At 42.3% G+C, this 23,386-nt stretch overlaps 1 protein-coding gene across 1 annotated transcript; it reads left to right on the plus strand.

The window, feature by feature from the left end:
- Nucleotides 1-4,230: 4,230 nt before the first annotated feature.
- LOC115150834 (DNA topoisomerase 1) lies at nt 4,231-22,380 on the plus strand. The gene is made up of 21 exons (XM_029694551.1): nt 4,231-4,388; nt 4,839-4,863; nt 9,113-9,209; nt 9,501-9,609; nt 9,770-9,807; nt 9,912-9,992; nt 10,255-10,333; nt 10,423-10,517; nt 10,706-10,821; nt 10,929-11,050; nt 11,170-11,292; nt 11,445-11,632; nt 11,814-11,958; nt 18,999-19,142; nt 19,232-19,417; nt 19,571-19,639; nt 19,811-19,925; nt 20,136-20,263; nt 20,522-20,616; nt 20,708-20,857; nt 21,080-22,380. Exons 1-21 carry the CDS (start codon nt 4,356-4,358, stop codon nt 21,180-21,182), a joined length of 2,241 nt encoding a protein of 746 aa, XP_029550411.1. The 5' UTR covers nt 4,231-4,355; the 3' UTR covers nt 21,183-22,380.
- Nucleotides 22,381-23,386: the final 1,006 nt, after the last annotated feature.

Consider the following 23,386-nt stretch of genomic DNA (forward strand, 5'->3'; position numbering starts at 1 on the left):
GAAAAGGTGTTGTCGTGCTCTCTTCACGATTGCCTTGATGTTTTTGGACCATGATAGCTTGTTGGTGATGTGGACACCAAGGAACTTGAAACTCTCGACCCGCTCCACTACAGCCCGGTCGATGTGAATGGGGGCGTGTTCAGCCCTCCTTTTCCTGTAGTCCACGATCAGATCTTTTGTCTTGCTCACATTGAGGGAGAGGTTGTTGACTTGGCACCACACTGCCAGGTCTCTGACCTCCTCCCTATAGTCTGTCTCATTGTTGTCAGTGATCGGGCTACCACTGTTGTGTCAGCAAACTTAAGGATGGTGTTGGAGTTGTGCTTGGCCATGCAGTCATGGGTGAACAGGGAGTACAGGAGGGGACTAAGCACGCACTCCTGAGGGGCCCCCGTGTTGAGGATAAGTGTGGCAGATGTGTTGTTACCTACCCTTACCACCTGGGGGCGTCCCTTAAGGAAGTCCAGGATCCAGTTGCAGAGGGAGGTGTTTAGTCCCAGTGTCCTTAGCTTAGTCATGAGCTTTGTGGGCACTTTGGTGTTGAACGCTGAGCTGTAGTCAATGAACAGCCTTCTCACATAGGTGTTCCTTTTGTCCATGTGGGAAAGGGCAGTGTGAGAGCAATTGAGATTGCGTCATCTGTGGATTTGTTGGGGCGGTATGCGAATTGCAGTGGGTCTAGGCTTTCAGGGATGATGGAGTTGATGTGAGCCATGACCTAATGATAGAGGCCTCTAGTGGCTAAAAGGCCAGAGCATTCAAAATGTAACATGTACTTTTTGGTGTCAGGGAAAATGTATGGGAGTAAAAAAGTACATACGTTCTATAGGAATGTAGTGGAGTAAAAGTAAAAAGTTGTCAAAAATATAAATAGTAAGTTAATTGACAAGCGGTGCCCACAAACTGTTAGGGCCTACATAAATCTGTCCCAACAGCAGAGTTCTCTTTTCAGCACCATGGAGGGAATCCTTACCACCACTACATCTGGCTATCAGCAGAGCCTTGTCTGGCAGCTAAACAATTAATTCAGCCTCGTTTACTGCCTTTTTAAAAAACATAACTGATATGGCTGACTTGCTTAAACAAATGTGGTTTCTACTGACAATTGAGATGTACAAACTATGGCATAAGGGAACAATGAGCAGATAAGAGGCATTCCGTAATATCAATTAAGACATTAATGAGCGAGCGACGACGGACAAAGTCAATATAACTATGTGTTCAGCACTTTGAAATGTACAGTGACAGAATGCAGAACATGGGCCGTTCTTACAGTATTTTCCCTGTATACCAAGTCAGATAAAGGGGGCATATAAGCAGACAATGAAACCTCTTACAATACTCGATTATGACATTTCTCAAAAACAGGTTATAGGCTACATGTGCAGCACCACCGAGTCAGAACAGTAACGTTAGGTGAAATTAAGAGGTGAAAATAAACCCAATTATCAGGGTGAGGCACATGGGCGACTAACAGTTTACTACACAACATACACTTAGTTTTACTTTCTTAGCTACAGTATACATATCTCCCTTGCATATTACGTCATTTATGCAGCAGCATACAATCCATTTTTGACTCACCTTGGCTTGTGCTCACAAACATGAAGGTGGCGCGGTGGTTTGTCATCAAACTCTAGCATTCTCTGGATTTATGCTGGGAACTAGAGAAAAAAAACACAGCCACTCCATTGAATAGCAGGCTACTGTTACTGATTGCTTTGCACTGCTTGCAGTTAGACACTGATTCCTTCCAAACGACTCATTGTTTAATTTGCCATTTCCAACTTGTGTAATCTTTATGTCCAATGGCTGATGAGCACCAATGTTTCATCTATAATTTCTCTTCATTATTTATCTTCAAATGACAAGGATTAAAAAGGATTTGACAATAGATTGTCGACTTGATTTATGATGATGACTGCTGGCTAAGACTTTGAAAGTAAGATGTTGACATGATCAGTCCAATCAAAGCAACTGTAGATAAAATGACTTCAAATCACATTATATCTGTGGCCAATGACCTTGGGCCTTCTTGGATGGGCACTTCTAATATAACTCCATGGCAGAAACCAAGGGGCAAAATTTTTCGAGCTCTAACCTTAGACTTGGGGGTGACATACTGTCCCATGAGTGACAGAAAACTGAGCCAATCATGACACAAAACTCAGCCAATCAGGCGCAACGCTCTGTATTTTCTGCTGGCTTGCCCCACCACCACAGAAAGCACTGAGCTAGGCTGAAACACCTACATTTTGGAGCTGCCTTACTCAAGAAAGCAAAACAAAGACCATGGTTGCATGCGGCTTTATTAACTCAATCAATTTTTTCTTGTTATATTGTTTGCAAACTTATGTGACACGTATTAATTCCAAAATAACAAGCAAAACAGGCAAGCCACCAAAATATATATACACTGCTCAAAAAAATAAAGGGAACACTTAAACAACACAATGTAACTCCAAGTCAATCACACTTCTGTGAAATCAAACTGTCCACTTAGGAAGCAACACTGATTGACAATAAATTTCACATGCTGTTGTGCAAATGGAATAGACAACAGGTGGAAATTATAGGCAATTAGCAAGACACCCCCAATAAAGGAGTGGTTCTGCAGGTGGTGACCACAGACCACTTCTCAGTTCCTATGCTTCCTGGCTGATGTTCTGGTCACTTTTGAATGCTGGCGGTGCTTTCACTCTAGTGGTAGCATGAGACGGAGTCTACAACCCACACAAGTGGCTCAGGTAGTGCAGCTCATCCAGGATGGCACATCAATGCGAGCTGTGGCATGAAGGTTTGCTGAGTCTGTTTAGCGTAGTTTTCAGAGCATGGAGGCGCTACCAGGAGACAGGCCAGTACATCAGGAGACGTGGAGGAGGCCGTAGGAGGGCAACAAGCCAGCAGCAGGACCGCTACCTCCGCCTTTGTGCAAGGAGGATGACCTCCAGCAGGCCACAAATGTGCATGTGTCTGCTCAAAAGGTCAGAAACAGACTCCATGAGGGTGGTATGAGGGCCCAACGTCCACAGGTGGGGGTTGTGCTTACAGCCCAACACCGTGCAGGACGTGTGGCATTTGCCAGAGAACACCAAGATTGGCAAATTCGCCACTGGCGCCCTGTGCTCTTCGCAGATGAAAGCAGGTTCACACTGAGCACATGTGACAGACGTGACAGAGTCTGGAGACGCTGTGGAGAACGTTCTGCTGCCTGCAACATCCTCCAGCATGACCGGTTTGGCGGTGGGTCAGTCATGGTGTGGGGTGGCATTTCTTTGGGGGGCCGCACAGCCCTCCATGTGCTCGCCAGAGGTAGCCTGACTGCCATTAGGTACCGAGATGAGATCCTCAGACCCCTTGTGAGACCATATGCTGGTGCGGTTGGCCCTGGGTTCCTCCTAATGCAAGACAATGCTAGACCTCATGTGGCTGGAGTGTGTCAGCAGTTCCTGCAAGAGGAAGGCATTGATGCTATGGACTGGCCAGCCCGTTCCCCAGACCTGAATCCAATTGAGCACATCTGGGACATCATGTCTCGCTCCATCCACCAACGCCACGTTGCACCACAGACTGTCCAGGAGTTGGCAGATGCTTTAGTCCAGGTCTGGGAGGAGATCCCTCAGGAGACCATCCGCCACCTCATCAGGAGCATGCCCAGGCGTTCTAGGGAGGTCATACAGGCACGTGCAGGCCACACACACACACACACACACAACTGAGCCTCATTTTGACTTGTTTTAAGGACATTACATCAAAGTTGGATCAGCCTGTAGTGTGGTTTTCCACTTTAATTTTGAGTGTGACTCCAAATCCAGACCTCCATGGGTTGATAAATTGGATTTCCATTGATTATTTTTGTGTGATTTTGTTGTCAGCACATTCAATAACTATGTAAAGAAAAAAGTATTTAATCAGATTATTTCATTCATTCAGATCTAGGATGTGTTATTTTAGTGTTCCCTTTATTTTTTTGAGCAGTAATATATATATATATATATATATTATTTATTTTTTTTTACCTAAAATTGTGAGGCTCAAAACACCTGCCCTGAATGACGGGTCGCCACTGGGTGTGTGCTGTGTGGTACCTGGTTTACAGTAGTATGCCTACCGGTATGCATGTTCTGTGGAAACCAGAGGAAACGACATGGACCGGAGAACACTGTTAGAGGGAGGGGCTACAATTGCCCAACGCGTTTCCCCTCCCATTTAAAGGACATGAGCATGCGCACTTTCATAGAACTCAGACAAATCTTTTGCCCAACTGTTCCTTTCTTCATACTGCCCGTATCAATTCGCCGGCGTTTTCTTCCTGTAGGTTTCACACATTGTTTTTAACAGATCAAGAATTGGAAATGAGTGGAGATCATTCTCACAACGATAGCCAGGTAACAGTTGAAATATTTTGCAGTGTCAGTTGTGTAGGACATTAAAACAGCTTGCTGTTTTATTTGCCTCAGCTACACTAACTTAGCTAGCTAACGTTAGCAAGCGACCTAGCTAGATAACTTGGCTAGCTAATTGCTGTGTACTGTATATAATTGGCTGCAACAAATGGGACAGTAATATTTACGTGTTGTACTTTTTAGTCCTGTTATGTGATGTCCACACAATTGTAAACTAACTTTCGCTAACTAGGCTAAGGCACTGTGCGCTAGCTCAGCTAATTGCTGTTGAAAGCCATTTAAGACCAGTCACTGGCCAGCCATCACATCAGGGTTGCTAGATAGCTGACGTTACGCTAGCTAGCTGTTAGACAAAGTTCAAAGTTAAATATCTAACTACCCAGCAAGCCATCAACTAAGATACCTAATCAATCTTTGTTTTAAAATTTGCAGATCGACTCCGGCTCTCGGGTCAATGGTAAGTGTGATGTGTCAAACTGAAATGTCAATGATTTTTCTCCTTCGAATTCTGACCTGTTCGCAGACACCGCATAGTTAGCTAGCGATCCGTTTTGCATTTTAATGTGATCTTGCCTGTATGTACTTTGACTATTGCAAAATTAATGGCATCTTGAGGACATTAAAGTTGTCTGAATTTATTTACTTGCTAGCTAGCATATGCTAGTTCTCTAGCCAGACAGATAGTATAGCAAAGGACAGAAATGGCGTCCAGAGACTAAGTCCTCACCCTCACTCACAAGCGCCTATTGTTCAAATGGGTGGCTCTTTAATAGTTTATAGACATTTTATAATCTCGACCTGAACATAGATTCATAAAGAACTGGATGTGTTTTATTGGTATATCAAATTAAATTTTGTTGTTGGCCTTCGTAAAATGCCACATTCCGGGTCTGAAAGTAAGGGTTTGGGGGTTGAGGACTTAGTCTCTGCGCCATTTTCTTTTTTCTGACTGTAGAAAACATAGCTGAAGTGCAGATGGCGGTGATATGGAGGCGAAACACGCAGGAGCGTTTGGATCAGACATGATTCACAGTGTTGAAAGTACAATCTGATAGCCCAATTTAGCTTAAACAGCATTCTGGTACAGTCTTACCTGAATTTATTATGGATGGCTACTGTTTCTTCATAAAAAGGAACATTTACTTTAGCTAGTTGTAAACCTATGAAGCATTTAAGGAACACCTTGCCACACTTCTTGTACAAGATATTGTGGCAATACATATGCTACTACCATATCTTTTTTTTTGGACTGAATTCATTGATTTGATAGCTTTGTTGCCATGGCCTGACCCACATGGCTACTGAGATCTAACTAAAACAAGTAAAAACCCAGCAGTGGTATTTAACAAGTATGAATGACCTTTTGGGGGTTTCACAAGCTACACACTTCCCCTTGCCACTAAGTAAAAATTGTTTTTCTGAAAGGTTCTCTACCTGAACAATAAACAAGTCATGTCAATATAGGAGAATTGAGTTTACTTCTCATATGACAATGTATTTCCTATGAACAAGAAGGGCTCCACTACTAGGCCTTGGGACATCATGGTTGGCTGCCACAACATCCTACAGCTTTTGACAGACCAATAATCTTTCCCAAGGAGTCTTAAGTGTCAGCTTCTATGTCCAGATAGAGGGTGGGTTTTGACATGCAAAGAAGCCATCGCTCTCAATTCGGATATGAAGTTGTTAGAACAGTGCATTGACCCCATTTTCTAATGTGTCATGTCTCATAACAGCCTTTCCTGTTACAGACTTAATTTTTTTAAATTTAGGATTTTTTTTAATCAATCTACACACTACCCAATAATGCCAAAGAGAAAACCGCTTTTTAGAAATATTAGCAAAGAGAAATTCAATAGATTAGACATGATTTGGAAAGGCACGCCTGTCTATATAAGGTCCCAGAGTTGACAGTGCATGTCAGAGCAAAAACCAAGCCATGAGGTCGAAGGAATTGTACATAGAGCTCCGAGACAGGATTGGGTCGAGTCACAGATCTTGAAAAGGCTACCAAAAAAAATGTAGGCAACATTGAAGGTCCAAGAACACAATGGCCTCCATCATTCTTAAATGGAAGGAGATTGGAACCACCAATACTCTTCCTAGAGCTTGCCGCCTGGCCAAACTTAGCAATCGGGGAAGAAAGGCCTTGGCCAGGGAGGTGACCAAGAATCCGATGGTTACTCTGACAGAGGTCCAGAGTTCCTCTGTGGAGATGGTTGTCCCATCTCTGCAGCACCCCACCAATCAGGCCTTTATGGTAGTGGCCAGATGGAAGCCACTCCTCAGTAAAAAGGCACATGACAGCCTGCTTTGAGTTTGCCAAAAGGCACCTAAAGACTCAGACCATGAGACAAGATTCTCTGGCACCATCCCTACGGTGAAGCATGGTGGTGGCAGCATCATGCTGTGGGGGTGTTTTTTTTAGTTGCAGGGACTAGGCGACTAGTCAGGATTGTGGCAAAGATGAACAGAGCAAAGTACAGAGATCAATGATGAATACCTGCTCAAGACCTCAGACTTGGGCAAAGGTTCACCTTCCAACAGGACAACAACCCTAAGCACACAGCCAAGACAACACAGGAGTGGCTTCGGGACAAGTCTCTGAATGTCCTTGAGTGGCCCAGCCAGAGCCTGGACTTGAACCTGATCGAATATCTCTGGAGAGACCCGAAATTAGCTGTGCAGCAACGCTCCCCATCCAACCTGACAGAGCTTAAGAGGATCTGCAGCGAAGAATGGGAGAAACTCCCCAAATACAGGTGTACCACACTTGTGGCATCATACCCAGGAAGACTCGAGGCTATAATCGCTGCCAAAGGTGCTTCAACTAAGTACTGGGTAAAAGGTCTGACTACTTGTGATTGTAAATGTTTTCAAAAACGAATATCAAACATTTCTAAACCTGTTTTTGCTTTGTTTATTATGGGGTATTGTGTGTAGATTTGAGGGGGGCATTAAATCAGTTTTAGGATAAGGCTGTAATATAACACAATGTGCAATAAGTCCAGGTCTAAGTAATGCATGGTACAAGATGGATTCATTCCTTGATTTGCGCTGATATTGCATTTAAGCTCTACATGAAAAGCTGTAATGTACCCTCATACTATTACTAGATATTTGTAAACATCAGTGCAAGCCCTGCAAGTGCTTGTCCCAATACTGTGATAGAATTTAATTATTTCATAGCGCGAAAGAACTATAGCCTACATTCATAGTGCAATCCCTAACTATTTTTGCCTCTGTAGGGTAACTTTGTATCCTATTTGGTTGTAAATAAAATATTAATCTCATGATCTGACAATCAGAAATATGTTTAGTTTATTGGTGTCTGAACCAGTAGCTTGCTGTGGGGTATAGAACCTTGTTACTGAGTCACTTATTTTTAAGCCTCACACCTTTTCAAGACGCGCCTTGATGGCAATACATGAAAGTAATTTAACGTATTAAGTTTCTTTGGCTGTCAACTAGAGAAGATTGGAAATGATTGGATTAAGGATAAAATGTGGATGAGCAATGTCAGAGCGGCATAGACTAAGAGAATAGAATACAGTATATACATATGAGATGAGTATTGAAGCTAGACGAGGCCTGTTAACTTGTCTTGCTCCCCCCTTTTCTTCCATGTTGATACTGTGTCCCAGTAAAAATGTACCTTAGCTGTCACTGCGCACTAGGAGGAGCTGTCTTACCATGTAAGGCATGTCCTCTCCCACGGCACAAATTCATAACTTCATCTGCCCACAGTACTCCCAATCCTCAGTCTGACCTGAATTTGTAAACTTTATTTGTGAAGGGTGTTCTATTGATAGTGTTTGGTCTGTCATAAACAAGGGCCCCAAAATGCAAATATACCTTAAGATGGCCCTAATCCAAATGCTACCAGTACCAACCAGTCATTTATTCCGGTTGACACATGCCCATAATCTGACTGGCAGTATTCAAATTCACACCTGGGTGGTGGATGAGGGCTCTGGCCTGAGCTTAGAGCGGGATCGTGCCCATCTTGTCATGCATTCAGACATTACAACACTAGTATCTTCCCATGTCTTTATGCACTTGCGTATTTATTTTCTCACTCAGCCTGTTGGGGACTTTATTTTGAACTACCTGTTAAGTTTTCACCATGGGACTCTTGTCTGAACTTGTTTTGAGTGGTATCGCTTACTCGTTGTTCCTGGTGCGGTAGATGTCTTTTGTTCTTTCATATTGGCCTGTTTTTGCCTGCCGGGTTTAGAGATGGGTTGGAGAAGGTGGGTATTTTTCCTATTCCTTTGGCAATAGAGCTCACCAGCTCGTAGTCCTGAAACCTGGATATTAGTTACCTCTGGTTTGTTCAACCATTCCTTTGGGGAAAATTCATGGGGGAAGGATATGGTTTGGGATAACCTCTGATCTTATTTCAGGGTTTAACATGGGCTTGGGAGACCTTACACATTTTGTTCTGAGAGTCAGTTAATGACCTTTTATGAATTATGAAGCCTTTGTGCTTTTTAATTATACAAATGCTTCAAAATTCAGTGACATTTGAGGATTCTCATAGAACAAAGCTAAGGTTTCCTAAGCCTGTGGCTTTTATCCCAAAACTCAATTTATTTCCCCATATGCTTTATCCAATGAACCATGGTGGAGTTGGTGCCTACAAAAAGACACCATTGCTCTATGGTCATCATTATTTAGCTGTATTTTATTTTTTTATTTTGCAGATTCTCACAAGCATAAAGATAAGTACAAGGATAAAGAACACAAACACAAGGACCACAAGAAGGACAAGGAGCGTGAGAATTCAAAATATGACAACAGGTATGAGTCGCCACTCTTAAGCAGGGTTGCATAGGTACATGAGTCTGTCTAGTAATGTAAGGGGAAACCTAGTGCGCCACTGGGGCAGTAATTTGACTCAAACATTTGCTTTGACGAGCTCTTTAACGTTGGTGTTTGTAAGGTCATGTGTCTGATGCGCATAGGGCAAGAGTCACTTTTTGTTGCTCTAGTCTAGTAAATCCTAAACATTCTCCAGTTAGTTGATTTCCCAATTGGTATTTAGGTCTAACTGATCCTGATGGAATGTTTTTGTAATCTGTCAAATTCCAGTGACCATAAGGACTTCTCTGAAAAGAAGCACAGAGAAAAGGAAAAGGAGAGAATTAAGCACAAAGATGGCAGCACAGACAGACATAGGGAAAAAGACAAGAGGAAGGAGGTGAGGGTGCTAATTGTCCAATAGAGATGGATGCATTGCTACCATTTGTTTAGATGTGCCAATCAGTATGTCAAATTTTTGTCCAGTCTCACCTACAGTGCAAACTGGAATTTATAGTTCTTAACAATATGCATGTTAACTCGTCGATGTCATCTTGCAGATCAAGCCGAAGAAGGAAAAAGAGAATGGCTTTTCCAGGTAAGTTTAGTGTATGTATTGTACATTTATGCTGTGTACAATTGCTGGTTACATATCTGATTTCAAATGCACAATAAATCTAAATGTTAGAAATCAATCACCAGCCCTCCTCGCATTAAGTCTGAGCCGGACAATGATGTCTACCACTCTCCCAAGTCCCTGAAGAGAGAGCGTGACCATGATGAGTAAGTAGATCTGGACTGACTTCTGTCAGCTGGCCCATTTTTATTCCTTAGTCTTTGGCCCTGTTGTATTTGTACAATGAAGAGTTTTAGTTGCCATGTTTAGACCAACCCCATCTGGTTTGTCCTAATTCTGTTGGGAAATCTAATGTTTGGTCATTGTTGGCTTTGCAAGAACTCCCCAGCTTCCTTTTGGTGTAGAGAAGACCAAGATCGTTGAATCTACCATTGCATTCCAGCCTCATAAGACGTTTTGTTTTTTCAGAACTGAATTCAAACCCAAAAAAATTAAACTTGAAAATGACAAATTGGACAAGAAGGCAAAGAAGAGGAAACAAGACGAGGTATGGGAAATCTTCAGATTAATATTGGCTCTATTTCAATGATCCCTTGAGAGAAAGACTCATGCGTTTCTTCTGTGTTTCTTGTAAAGGACATCAAGCCCAAAAAGACACAAAAAAACAAGAAAGGGGAAGTTGCTGATGGGAAAAAGAAAGCAAAGAAGGAGCCTGAGGAGAAGTGGAAGTGGTGCGTTTCATAGTTGCCCGCCAGCTGTGTTACTACAGACTTGTCGTCAAGGCACACTGACTGAGTTGTGCTTTGTTATGGGATGCACAAATATGGATGTTCTGTGTATCTTTGTTGGACAAAGTAATTTGCGCAATCAATCATTTCCTTCTCACCAATCTACGTTCTTGTACCCTGTTGGACTACAGGTGGGAAGAGGAGAGGGCAACAGATGGTTCCAAATGGAGTTTTCTGGAACACAAAGGCCCAGTCATGGCAGCACCTTATGAACCTCTTCCCAGCAATGTCAGATTTTTCTATGATGGTAAGATTAATACTCAAGTGCTGCTAATTTTATGACACTTGGTCTATCTGTGTGTAAATTGCTCAGTGGGATTGGCTGATTTTTAACAAGTCCGTTAATCTATGTAGGGAAGCAGATGAAGCTCAGCCCAGAAGCTGAGGAGGTGGCCACCTTCTTTGCCAAAATGCTGGACCATGAGTACACTACCAAGGACACCTTCCGGAAAAACTTCTTTAAAGACTGGAGAAAGGTAGGGAATGTTCAAGGCTGTATACTTAGGGTTTGCAAATTACCTGCTTATTAAAAATCTCATTGGTTTTAATTGTATAGTAATTCATGACTTGTCTAACTTTGTCCCCTCTCCTACAGGAAATGACCTCTGAGGAGAAGTCTAAGATTACAGACCTGAAGAAGTGTAACTTCAATGAGATGGGGGAATACTTCAAGGTTCAGTCTGAGGCCAGAAAGGCCATGACTAAAGATGATAAACTGGTGAGCTAGAACAATACTTTATTTTTTAAACACGACTGTCCAATATAGTTCTACCCAAGGTGGCAGAGAATGGTAATACGTAGTATCTTCAGGCTGGTCCTGGGTGCTACCAACATCTAACTGGTTTGACTCTGGTTCTCTGCTTATTGTAGAAAATCAAAGTGGAGAACGAGCGCCTCCTCCAGGAGTATGGCTTCTGCATCATGGATAACCACAAGGAGCGCATCGCTAACTTTCGCATTGAGCCTCCGGGTCTATTCCGTGGCCGAGGAGACCACCCCAAGATGGGCATGCTGAAGCGCCGCATCCGCCCTGAGGACATCATCATCAACTGCAGCAAGTGAGTTAGAGGGTCTTGGTTGCAGGTGGCAATATGAACATAATGAAGGAAAAGGCTTTGTTTTCTACAAGCACTTTCCTGTTTTTCTTGATTACTTTGACACATGGACTGCTTGTTTGGACCTGATTTGTACATCTGAAGACTTGTTCTCACTCACCCACTTTGCCTGTCTCTTCCACAGGGGCTCCAAGCAGCCCAAGCCTCCCACTGGCACCAAATGGAAGGAGGTGCGTCATGACAACAAGGTGACCTGGCTGGTGTCGTGGACAGAGAACATCCAAGGTGCTATTAAGTACATCATGCTGAACCCCAGCTCCAGAATCAAGGTAGGTTGACTAGTAGGGGCATCTTCATTATGGCTCATAGTGGATGCAGAGATATCGGGGGATGTATTTTAGTCTTAACTTCTTGGGGCTATGTGGGACGTTAGCGTGCCACCCGTGGCGCACCCTATCAACAGCAGGTGCATTTCAAGAGCGGCAAATTTGAAACCAATTAAATGTCAAAATTCAAAATTCTCAAACATACAACTAACTTACAGCCTTTGAAAGATAAACATCTTCTTAATCTAACCACGTTCACCGATTTCAAAAAGGTTTTACGGGGAAAGCATAAAGTTAGGTTATGTTAGGAGAGTACATTGACAATAGCTGTGTGTAGTGTATTGTCGATTCAAAGAAAGGCGTCACCAAAACCATAAAATCAGCTAAAATTATGCACTAACCTTTTACAATCTCCATCAGATCACACTCCTAGGACATTATGTTAGACAATGCATGCATTTTTAGTTCTATCAAGTTCATATTTATATCTAAAAACAGCGTTTTACTATGGCGTTGATGTTCAGGAAATCGTTTCCCTCCAATACCGGCAGTCAAGTCATGACAACAAAATAATTAATTAATATTAGAAAACATTGGTAAAATATTATATTGTCATTCAAAGAATTATAGATTTACATCTCTTAAACGCAATGGACTTGCCAGATTTAAAATTAACCTTACTGGGAAATCACACTTTGCAATAATCTGAGCACTGCGCCAGAAAAATACGCATTGCGATACAGACTAACCGCCATGTTGGAGAGATCTAAAATCGAAAATACTATGTAAATAATCCATTACCTTTGATTCTCTTCATCAGATGTCACTTCCAAAGAATCCCAGGTCCATAACGAATGTAGTTTTGTTCAAAAAAGCTCATCATTTATGTCCAAAAACCTCCGTGTTGTAGCACATGATCTAAGCCAGCCGGACTTCACTTCAAGAACGGAAAAAATATATTTTCGTTCGTTCAAACATGTCAAACGTTGTATCGCATAAATCATTAGGGCCTTTTTTAACCAGAACATTAATAAAATTCAAGGCGGACCATTGGGTTCTCTTTTAAAACGTTTCGGAATGAGAGTACCCACCATCAAATCGCACGCCAGGTGTCTAATAGGCCATCGCCGTTCCAACGCTCTTCTTCAGTCAGATCTCACTGTAGAAGACTCAAAACACTTTGTAAAGGCTGGGGACATCTTGTGGAAGCAATAGGAAGTGCCAAAATATTCCTCCTTCCCTTTGTTTTTCAATGGTATAGGCTTAAAGTCAATTCAACACATCAGGTATCCACTTCCTGTCAGAATCTGTCTCAGGGTTTTGCCTGCCAAATGAGTTCTGTTATACTCAGACACCATTCAAACAGTTTTTGAAACTTTAGGGTGTTTTCTATCCATATATAATAAGTATATGCATATTGTAGTTACTGGGTAGGATTAGTAACCAGATTAAATCGGGTGCATTTTTTTATCCAGCCGTGAAAATACTGCCCCCAATACCCTAACAGGTTAATGAACTCTCACTTGAGATGCCAATGGCCAGACTGCGACAAACACTTGCATTTGCGTCTAGGGATGTGGCAAATGGAAACAATTTAACGTTTAACCCTTTAGATCAATATAATTTTAGAATTCTGCTGTAGATTACTGAGAATTAAGAACTAATTCTCACATTTCAAACAGGCATAACTTGTAAACTAGAGGTCGACCGATTAATCGGCATGGCTGATTTAATTAGGGCCAATTTAAGTGTTCATAACAATCAGCATTTTTGGATGCCGATGACTGCGTGGCAGGCTGACCACCTGTTATGCGAGTGCAGCAAGGTGCCAAAGTAGGTTGCTAGCTAGCATTAAACTTATCTTATAAAAAAAAACAATCTTAACACAGTCACTAGTTAACTACATGGTTGACGATATTACTAGTTTAACTAGCTTGTCCTGCGTTGCATATAATCAATGCGGTGCCTGTTAATTTATCAAATCACAGCCTACTTTGCCAAACGGGTGAAGATTTAACAAAAGCGCAATTGTAGCACCAATGTACCTAACCATAAACATCAATGCCTTTCTTAATCAATACACAAGTATATTTTTAAACCTGCATATTTAGTTGAAAGATTCATGTTAGCAGGCAATATGACACAATTTCCCTAGTTAATCTCTTGCGTTCAGTGTAAGCCGAGTCAGGGTATATGCCGCCTGGCTCGTTGTGAACTGTTTGACGACCATTTCTTCCTAACAAAGACCGAATTTTACATAATTATGGCATTGAAGGTTGTGCAATGTAACAGCAATATTTAGACTTGGGGTTGCCACCTATTCAATCAAATACAGAACGGTTCCGTATTTCACTGAAAGAAAACGTTTTTTGTTTTCGAAATTATAATTTCCGGATTTGACCATATTAATGACCAAAGGCTCGTGTTTATTGTATTATAATTTGATAGAGCAGTCTGACTGAGCGGTGGTAGGCAGCAGCAGGCTCGTAAGCATTCATTCAAGCAGTACTTTCCTGCGTTTGCCAGCAGCTCTTCGCAATGCTTGGAGCATAGCGCCTATCAACTCACGAGATTAGGCTGGCAATACTATAGTACCTATAAGGACATTCAATAGTCAAAGGTATATGAAATACAAATGGTATAGAGAAATAGTCCTATAAATGTATATAACTACAACCTAAAACTGGGAATATTGAAGACTCATGTTTAAAGGAACCACCAGCTTTCATATGTTCTGAGCAAGGAACTTAAACATTAGCTTTTTTACATGGCACATATTTCACTTCTCCAACACTGCGTTTTTGCATTCTTTAAACCAAATTCAACACGTTTCATTATTTGAGAATTTATTTTATTTCTATATTAAGTTAGTGTTCATTCAGTGTTGTAAATATATAAAAATCTTGGTCTTCCAATCGGTATCGGCGTGAAATTATAAATCGGTTGACCTCTATTGTAAACAGTCATGTTTTTGAGCTAACTTTTAAAAGAGTACATCTTTAATGACACCGCATTCATGTAAATAGGAATAATACATTGTCTTCCATTGTCTAGACACTCAGAGTATTTTAAGTTGTAAATTTGACGAAATGACTCACTCAAAATGTACCAAGTATATTATACTTATTATTTACATATAGAAATACAATTATCCAATGTGACCAAACAACAATATTCATAAAGTATTTCAAAACCCACACAAAGTAGGCTGATTGACAACGATTCTTTCTTCTGTAACAATGCAAAGTACTTAATGTAGGTAATCTTTTCCAGATTTAGTACAGACCAGGCCTGACAATGTAGAAAGTGGCCTACTTCAATTCAGTGAAATGTAACAAGTATTAGAGGCAGATGAAGATGCAAAACTGTTCAGAGACAAGATTTTCTAGTCCCAATTTCATATTTCACACAGTCACTTTTAGTGTTTGCATTTAGCCTACATGTCATGGAACTTCTGGAAGCACAGCCCCATCCTGCAACGTGGCACAGAACACCCAAAGGAGGTTTCTACACATCTCACTCTTTGCCCTGTGTTCACTCCGGATACACACCCCAAACACCCTTTCTTGCGCCCTTCAAACTTCACCTGCTATCAAATTGAGTTACAACTCAGTCCACACACCCTCGTGCCACACTTGGCTCTCCTTTTCCTGCCACTGTAGCCATATCAAACTAAATGCACAAGCTGCATTTAAGGCCTTCAGGGACCAGTGCCTGGGGTTTCTGGGCAGGGGCCTTTTCAGGGTCCCACACACAATGTATGCATTTGATGGAAATGTTGCGCATGCATAATTCCACCATTTTCTGCCTGTGCGTCCAACATTATTTGGTCAAGATGGTCAACCCTGCCCATTTCTTGTTGTAATCCATTAAAACCTCGAACAGATTCCTACCACTTTTTTTAAAACTCCAAAGCCACTGTCACTTTAGGTCCATGCTGTATAGTAAAAGGGTGAATGGGGAGACTTAGGGCAGACGCGTGTGTGTGCTGTCTCTCTGCTTCATCCTCTTGTTCCTCACTCCCTCTTCCTTGCTTCACTTCTCCCTCCTTGCGCCACATCTCTATCCCTCCAATCATCTAACTCTTCCTCCCTGCCTTTTGCTGCTGAGCCTTGACTCCACATCACTTCCCTCACTTTCACATAACTAGAGGAACAGAGGGAGAGGAGCAACAAATAGGATACAATTGTGGTCAGGAAAGTAATCTCTTGTCACACTCGCTCTTTCTTCCTTCCTTTTTCTCAACCATACTGTCTTCCTAATAAGGGGTTTCCATAATAACTTGTATGATAGTTACTCCTCCCATTCTCACACACACACATCAACTCTTGCCTGACAGACTAACTACAGATTTGACCAATGTTAGCTGATGAATTGCATCAGTAGAAACAACAAACAGGACAGTTCTCAATCTCTTCACTCAGACTCAATCATGGACACTCTTACTGACCGTTGTGGCTGCTTTGCATGGTGTATCGTCTCTTCCTTCTTGCCCTTTGTGCTGTTGTCTTTGCCCAATGTTTTGTGCTGCTACCATATTGTGTTGCTGCCTTGCTATGTTGTCTTGGGTCTCTCTATGTAGTGTTGTCTCGTCATGTGTCCTGTAGTTACTTTATTTTAAATCCCAGCCCCGTCCCCGCAGGAGGTCTTTTGGTAGGCCATCATTGTAAATAAGAATTTAACTGACTTGCCTAGTTAAATAAACTTAGCCAGCTAACAAGTTGCTTGTTTTGTCTATGTAAACAAATAACCAACTCCATGAGCTCCACTGTGCTGACATCCACTGCCCTAACATGACAGCTAAACTGTCAAATAATAGGAAAACGAGGCAAAGTACAGCCTATGAATCTGCACCAAGCAAACATGACAAATCATAACCTAAACCCAACAGATAACTGACTCTAGCCTTCATTTCGGCGGCTAGTTAGCTGGTTGTCTTTATGGCTAGCTTGTGAAAGTGACAGCTGAGGTTGATGCTTTGAGTGCAGCACTAATTTACTGCTACTCAACTTTTCTTGCCTGACAGACTAGCTAGTTAAACAACCAACTAGTTAGTTGCAGTTTTTCGCTGTGTGTATAGTCAGCCATTTCCACGACAGCGCAATCATTCGAGCTCAAGGGCTGATGTGCTCTCCCGTATCAACCAAATTATCATGACATGATTTGCTAATCAGAGAGCTAATTCCAAGTTTCACAGCATCAAACATCGACAACACATCTGCTGTTTTAAATATTTCACTCACCTCGACAACGCTTTTCGAAGTGCAAGGACGAGTCCGAATCCGTATCACCAACCAACATAGAGATACAGCCTCTTTCAGTGAATAGTGTCCGTCTCAGCGCCGTCATTTTTGCGTAATGAATTAAAAAGTTAGTCAAATGACATTGTACCCCGTTTCTGGTTTACCACAACCACGCGAATACCACAGCAAGTTGTTAGCAATTTCATTGTGCGATATTGACAGATTCCTACAAAACAAGGCTGTTCGTGGACGCTATAGTAATTTAAAAGGTCGACTGCCCATCTGGGTTCTAATTATTACACGGAACCCAAACCGGCTGCGAGCGTGCGCGCCATCGTGCATACTGTAATGAAACAGGCAAGGAGCAGGTCTCGAACCCTCGACCTTCAAGCCCGGAGTCTGGCGCTCTATCGACTGTGCCGCAAAAGCATGCTTAAGCGGCAGAGTCGATATCCGCGCTTATGAACCCAGGGTCGTCACAACACTTATTTTGTCCCCCTACACCAAACGCGATCACGACACGCAGGTTAAAATAGCAAAACAAACTCTGAACCAATGACATTAATTTGGGGACAGGTTGAAAAGCATTAAACATTTCTGGCAATTTAGCTAGTTAGCTTGCACTTGCTAGCTAATTTGTCCTGGGATAAAAACATTTGGTGGATATTTTACCTGAAATGAACAAGGTCCTCTACTCCGACAATTAATCCACACATAAAGGTCAACCAAATCGTTTCTAGTCTTCTCCTCCTTCCAAGCTTTTTCATCTTTGAACTTCTATGGTGATTGGCATCTACACTTTCATAGTATTACCATGACCAGCAAAACAGTTCATCTTTCAATCACCCACGTGGGTATAACCAATGAGGAGATGGACACGTGGGTACCTGCTTCTATTAACCAATGAGGAGATGGGAGAGGCAGGACTTGCAGTGTGGGTGCAATAATTGAATAACATATATTCCTACATTTATTTTGCAGCACATGACGTGAGTGGTGTGGTCAGCCTATTAGACTACCATTTTGTTTATCGGTTTTCATTAACTCCCTAACATGCTGACCAGACCGGACACTTCGAATTGTGTCGCAAAATACATTTTGAAATCCATGTTATTCAATTATTGTGCCAAGGGCAAAAATGGAACTCCTTTCTATTTCTGACGCTGATCGCACTGCAAGTCCTGCCTCTCCCATCTCATTGGTTTATAGAAGCAGGTACCCATGTGCCATCTTCTCATTGGTTATACCCACGTGGGTGATTGAAAGATGGACTGTTTTGCCGGTTGTTGTGGTAATACTATGAAAGTGTAGATGGATCACCATAAGTTCAAAGATGAAAAGGCCTGGAAGGAGGAGAGATGACTAGAAACGATTCGGTTGGCCTTTTTTATGTGTGGATTAATTGTCGGAGTAGAGGACTTTGCATTTCAGGTAAAATAACAACTCAATGTTTATATCCCAGGACAAATTACCTAGCAAGTGCAAGGACCCTGTCTTTCAAAGATAATTTGTAAAAATCCAAATTAAACTCAGTTGACAGTGAGGACTTTGCTTTTTTTGCTGAGTTTAAAATATAGTTCTGGTGCGTCCACGGAGTGGAGTGTGCCATTTGCGGTGAATAGAGCTACAACAAGTAGCCTGTATAGGCCTAGCGCTGGAATGTTTTTGTAGGACATTGCATTTACTGATAGCCATGTAGGCCAATTGATTAATCAATCTAGCAACAATTCTGTATATAGTTCCTCATTGTGCCCCATCTCTTCCTCGTTAGTGCTGTAATGGTGGTTTGTTGGTTCGCAGGGAGAAAAGGACTGGCAGAAGTATGAGACGGCCCGAAATCTGAAGAAGTGTGTGGAACGGCTGAGGAATCAGTACCGTGAGGACTGGAAGTCCAAGGAGATGAGAATCCGACAGAGAGCCGTGGCACTCTACTTCATCGACAAGGTTAGACTGCTGCTCTTATCTCTCTCTCTCACACACACACAGAGTTCCAAGTTTGGTTGTAACATGTTCCCTGTGGTGCTGTGCCCCAGTTGGCTCTGAGAGCAGGTAACGAGAAGGAGGAAGGGGAGTCGGCGGACACAGTGGGCTGCTGCTCCCTCAGGGTGGAACACATCAACCTGTACCCCGAGAAGGATGGCCAGGATTTTGTGGTAGAGTTTGACTTCCTGGGTAAAGACTCCATCCGCTACTACAACAAAGTCCCAGTGGAGAAGCGGGTAAGGACTTCAAGAAGTTGCTTTTAGTTCAGAACATTTTCTGTCTTTTTTTTTCACTGTAGTTGAACTACAATGGTTTCCAGATTCCTGTCCAGAGAATGCTTGCTCCCTGTTATTGTTACGAGTTGTAAATATTCTGTCAATTTTTACTAGGTTTTCAAGAACCTGCAGCTGTTCATGGAGAACAAGCAGCCAGAGGACGACCTCTTTGACCGGCTCAATGTAAGAACGAAACAAGAATTCCGTGAGGAAGGACTTTTAATACACATTATTTGATGTCGCTGGAGTGTGAATGCACTAAGATGCGTGTGGGAATTGGATGTTGTCTCGTAATCCTGCCCCTCTTGTAATCGGTCATATTTTCTCATGGTGGCGTTCTCTCCATCTCTCTAGACTTCCATTCTGAACAAGCACCTCCAGGAGCTGATGGACGGCCTGACGGCTAAAGTGTTCCGTACCTACAACGCCTCCATCACCCTTCAGCAGCAGCTGAAGGAGCTCACCAGCCGTAAGTCATCAAGTCCGTGCGCATACCCGTGGCAGTGGGTCTGAGAATGCACAACCTGCCCAAAACACACTTTTGAATTGGTATGACCTGTGGTGGGAGACATGATAGCTCCAGAATGTTGTAGATATGTGTGCAGCTGGTCACTTGTAATACTGTGTAAAGTTTATAGCAACTGTCGTAACAATGTCAATTTTCTTCTCCAACTTGTAGCTGATGAGAACCTTCCAGCCAAGATCCTGTCATACAACAGGGCCAACAGAGCCGTGGCCATTCTGTGTAACCATCAGAGGGCCCAACCCAAGACCTTTGAGAAGTCTATGCAGAACCTCCAGACTAAAGTGAGGCACTGGGCGGGCCACACGGCTAGTCTAATGGCGCTTTGCTGATGGCACAAAAAGGAAACCAAAGACTGTTGCTTTTGTTTAGGATGTTTGTGATTTGTTTGTAGGTGTTTGTCAGCTGGATGCATACTCTTCCCTTGGTTATTTTGGGAATACTTGTCTCTGGAATATCAGTCTTTATAGGCACATAATAAGAATCCAGCTGTACATGGCATTTAGTTTCAAGATTATTAACGTTGATAATAATTCTATCAGATTGATGCAAAGAAGGACCAGCTCTCGGACGCAAAGAGAGACGTGAAGAGCGCCAAGGCTGACCTCAAAGTACGGCGAGATGAGAGGTTCAAAAAGTAAGTATGAAGATTTGATTGGCCTCAGGCATCCACGGGTACGTTTGTGCTGGGATGTAGATGTAGCCGGTTCCCTCCCTTGCTCCCCCAGAGCTGTGGAGACCAAGAAGAAGGCTGTGGAGAGGCTAGAGGAGCAGCTGATGAAGCTAGAGGTGCAGGCGACGGACCGCGAGGAGAACAAGCAGATCGCTCTAGGCACCTCCAAACTCAACTACTTGGACCCGCGCATCTCTGTGGCCTGGTGAGACACGACCGCAACCTTGTTGACAAACATGCACAACGTCTTACACCCGCCGTTGCTTGCCCCTTGATCCGCACCCACTGTTCTGCTAGTAAATGTTGACGCATGTGGCTGTGTCTTAGATTAGTTAAAAGTAGTGAGTGAGTTGAGGGGTTTGGTGTTGATGGAGTGAACTCCTGCAGTGTTGATCGTTCTAATATCCTTCTGCCATCTCCTTCCTAGGTGTAAGAAGTGGGGGATCCCTATCGAGAAGATCTACAACAAAACTCAGCGTGAGAAGTTTGCCTGGGCTATCGACATGGCGGAGGATGACTATGAATTTTAAATCCTGTTTGCAGTTTTAATTATGCGATTTTAATTTTATTGGATACTTGTTTTTATCTTAACTGATTACACCCGATGGCCAGCCTGACAAGGGAATAGGTGTGCACTCAACAAGCATGGTGAGGAAGGACAGAGCAGGGGTCAGGATGTATAGGCCATTACAGATGGGAGGACGGGGTGGGTTTGTCTTTGATGGTCTGAGGTCCGATTCGATGGCTGAACTATACCCACACCCAAAGGTGAAACGGTAATCCCAATGATTGGATGAGAACCAGTGGATGAGCTTTTTTGCCTTTTGGTTCTCTTCGTCTTCAGCCACATGCACGACCTGAAGATGTCTGAACTTTGAACTCTGGGGTCCTATATCTACTGTATTCAACAACAAAAAACGACTGCTTCGTGTATTCCTTTTTTTTTTTTTTTACTTGGTCTGTATTTTTAGCCCTCCCATATTAATGGATTCTATATTTTAATAGAAGAGGAAAGTAAAATCATGAAATGAATTCCTTATGTACACCCATGCGCCTTTTGAGAAAATGAAATGTGAGCTCTAGGTATGAGAGTTGTGGGGGGGACCATGAAAGTGTTTGGGTGAGTGATGTTTTAAACTGGACTATGTCGATTGTGTACCATGAATGAGAATGCTTTGACAAGCAAGGAGGAAAATGCTAAACCCATGTCAATATTTACCTAAGCAAGCAGAATGTGAATCACTTGTTTTACAGTATCTATCAGGGACTTATTTTCAATGTGAACCAAACTTATTTTTCTCCCCTTGCGCTGCCAGCATTCTCTGAATCTTTCTGCATAGCCCTGTCTCGCTCTAGTTTTAATTTAATAATTTCTGTTTCCGAGAGGGGGAACAAAACTCCCTGATCTGTTACTTGAAAAAAAAATGATTTTAATGTATTTTAAGTTCATGGAAAATGTATTTTATTTTGTTAGAAGGGTGTGAGGGATATCAACTTTGCCAAAAATGTTGTTACAATTTTAGGCAGTCATTGTTTTGTTTGTTTTAAAGATTGAGAACGAAAGAAAGTTAACAGGAGTTTCAATGTGAATTATCCATTCATTTTATTCCACTCGTTTCTCAGAGGAAAGTTGGTGTTTGTAGCAGTTAACTTCCTTTTCTGTCATAGCCTTCAATCATGTTTTATGCTCATTGTATGTTGAAAATGAATAAAATTCCAACTCTACACACTGGGTCTATTTTTGTGTTATTGTGACACTTGTTGTTATTGTGGCCTTGCACCAAATTGCTTTTTTTGGGGGGGGGGGGGGGGGTGTTTGTCTCAAACTTCCTTGACTTAAGTTGGATTCGTCACTATGTTCACCCTGCTGACAGTCACTTTTCAACATACATTTCTCATTTAGGTGTACTGTGGTAATGTTTCAAGAGGCTTCCTGTGTTCCCAGAACCCAGTGTAATAACAAGCTCTGTCTACCCTGAGAACAGGAGGCCCCAGGAAGCATCCCCACTGCCTGTTGATTTTGGACAAGTCGTTATAGGAGGGATCAGGCAGGGTTTGGCACTGGCCTGGCTCTCATGTTTGGACATTAATGCCGTGAATCTCTATCAATCCTTGACATCTTTTATTGTTAATGAAAAGATTTAGCTTTCAAATTGAGCCTCTGAGAGACTGTGCAGTGACCATGGCTATATTGTGAGACCAGTTAAGTGCAGATGTCAAGCACTGTACAAGTGCTGTACATAAGATTTAGTATAGCATAACTTGAGTGCAGGTGTCCAAGCTGGTCCATTTCCGATTGAGAGTGCTTCCCAGCTGGGATCCATTCAACATGAGCAGTAACTGGCTGACTGGACTGACAATGAACTTGGAAATCCTTTGTAGCCATTCTGACGCATGCTGTTCTTTGCATTATTCAATAAATGTCAAATCACTAAGGCAAAACTCTGCAGATATTAGGATTGTTATTAATCACAACATAAAGTTATCTAAATGTGTCAATCTTTAAACGCACTATTATACATTATTTCACGTCCCTAGCCTTGAGTATGGAAAATCATTCAAAGGACAAGTGAAATGCCATATCGAGTAAGCTAGTGATTATCATTAGATCAAGCTGTTCATATTGACATGGGCATACACAAGCATTTTTGTACATAATGGCTCTGATTACAACTTGCCAATACAGTAAACTGGCAAGAATGATTATAAAATAAATCTGCCATCGAAGCAAGAG

This window comes from Salmo trutta, chromosome 16, assembly GCF_901001165.1.
Source record: "Salmo trutta chromosome 16, fSalTru1.1, whole genome shotgun sequence".
Lineage (NCBI taxonomy): Eukaryota > Metazoa > Chordata > Actinopteri > Salmoniformes > Salmonidae > Salmo > Salmo trutta.

Excerpts from the sequence above, each read along its gene's own strand:
- LOC115150834 (XM_029694551.1), top strand. The coding sequence starts at position 4,356 with ATGAGTGGAGATCATTCTCACAACGATAGCCAG. Across the intron at positions 9,610-9,769 it reads AAAAAGACAAGAGGAAGGAG|ATCAAGCCGAAGAAGGAAAA; the intron begins GTGAGGGTGCTA and ends GTCATCTTGCAG. Across the intron at positions 20,617-20,707 it reads CGAGATGAGAGGTTCAAAAA|AGCTGTGGAGACCAAGAAGA; the intron begins GTAAGTATGAAG and ends TTGCTCCCCCAG.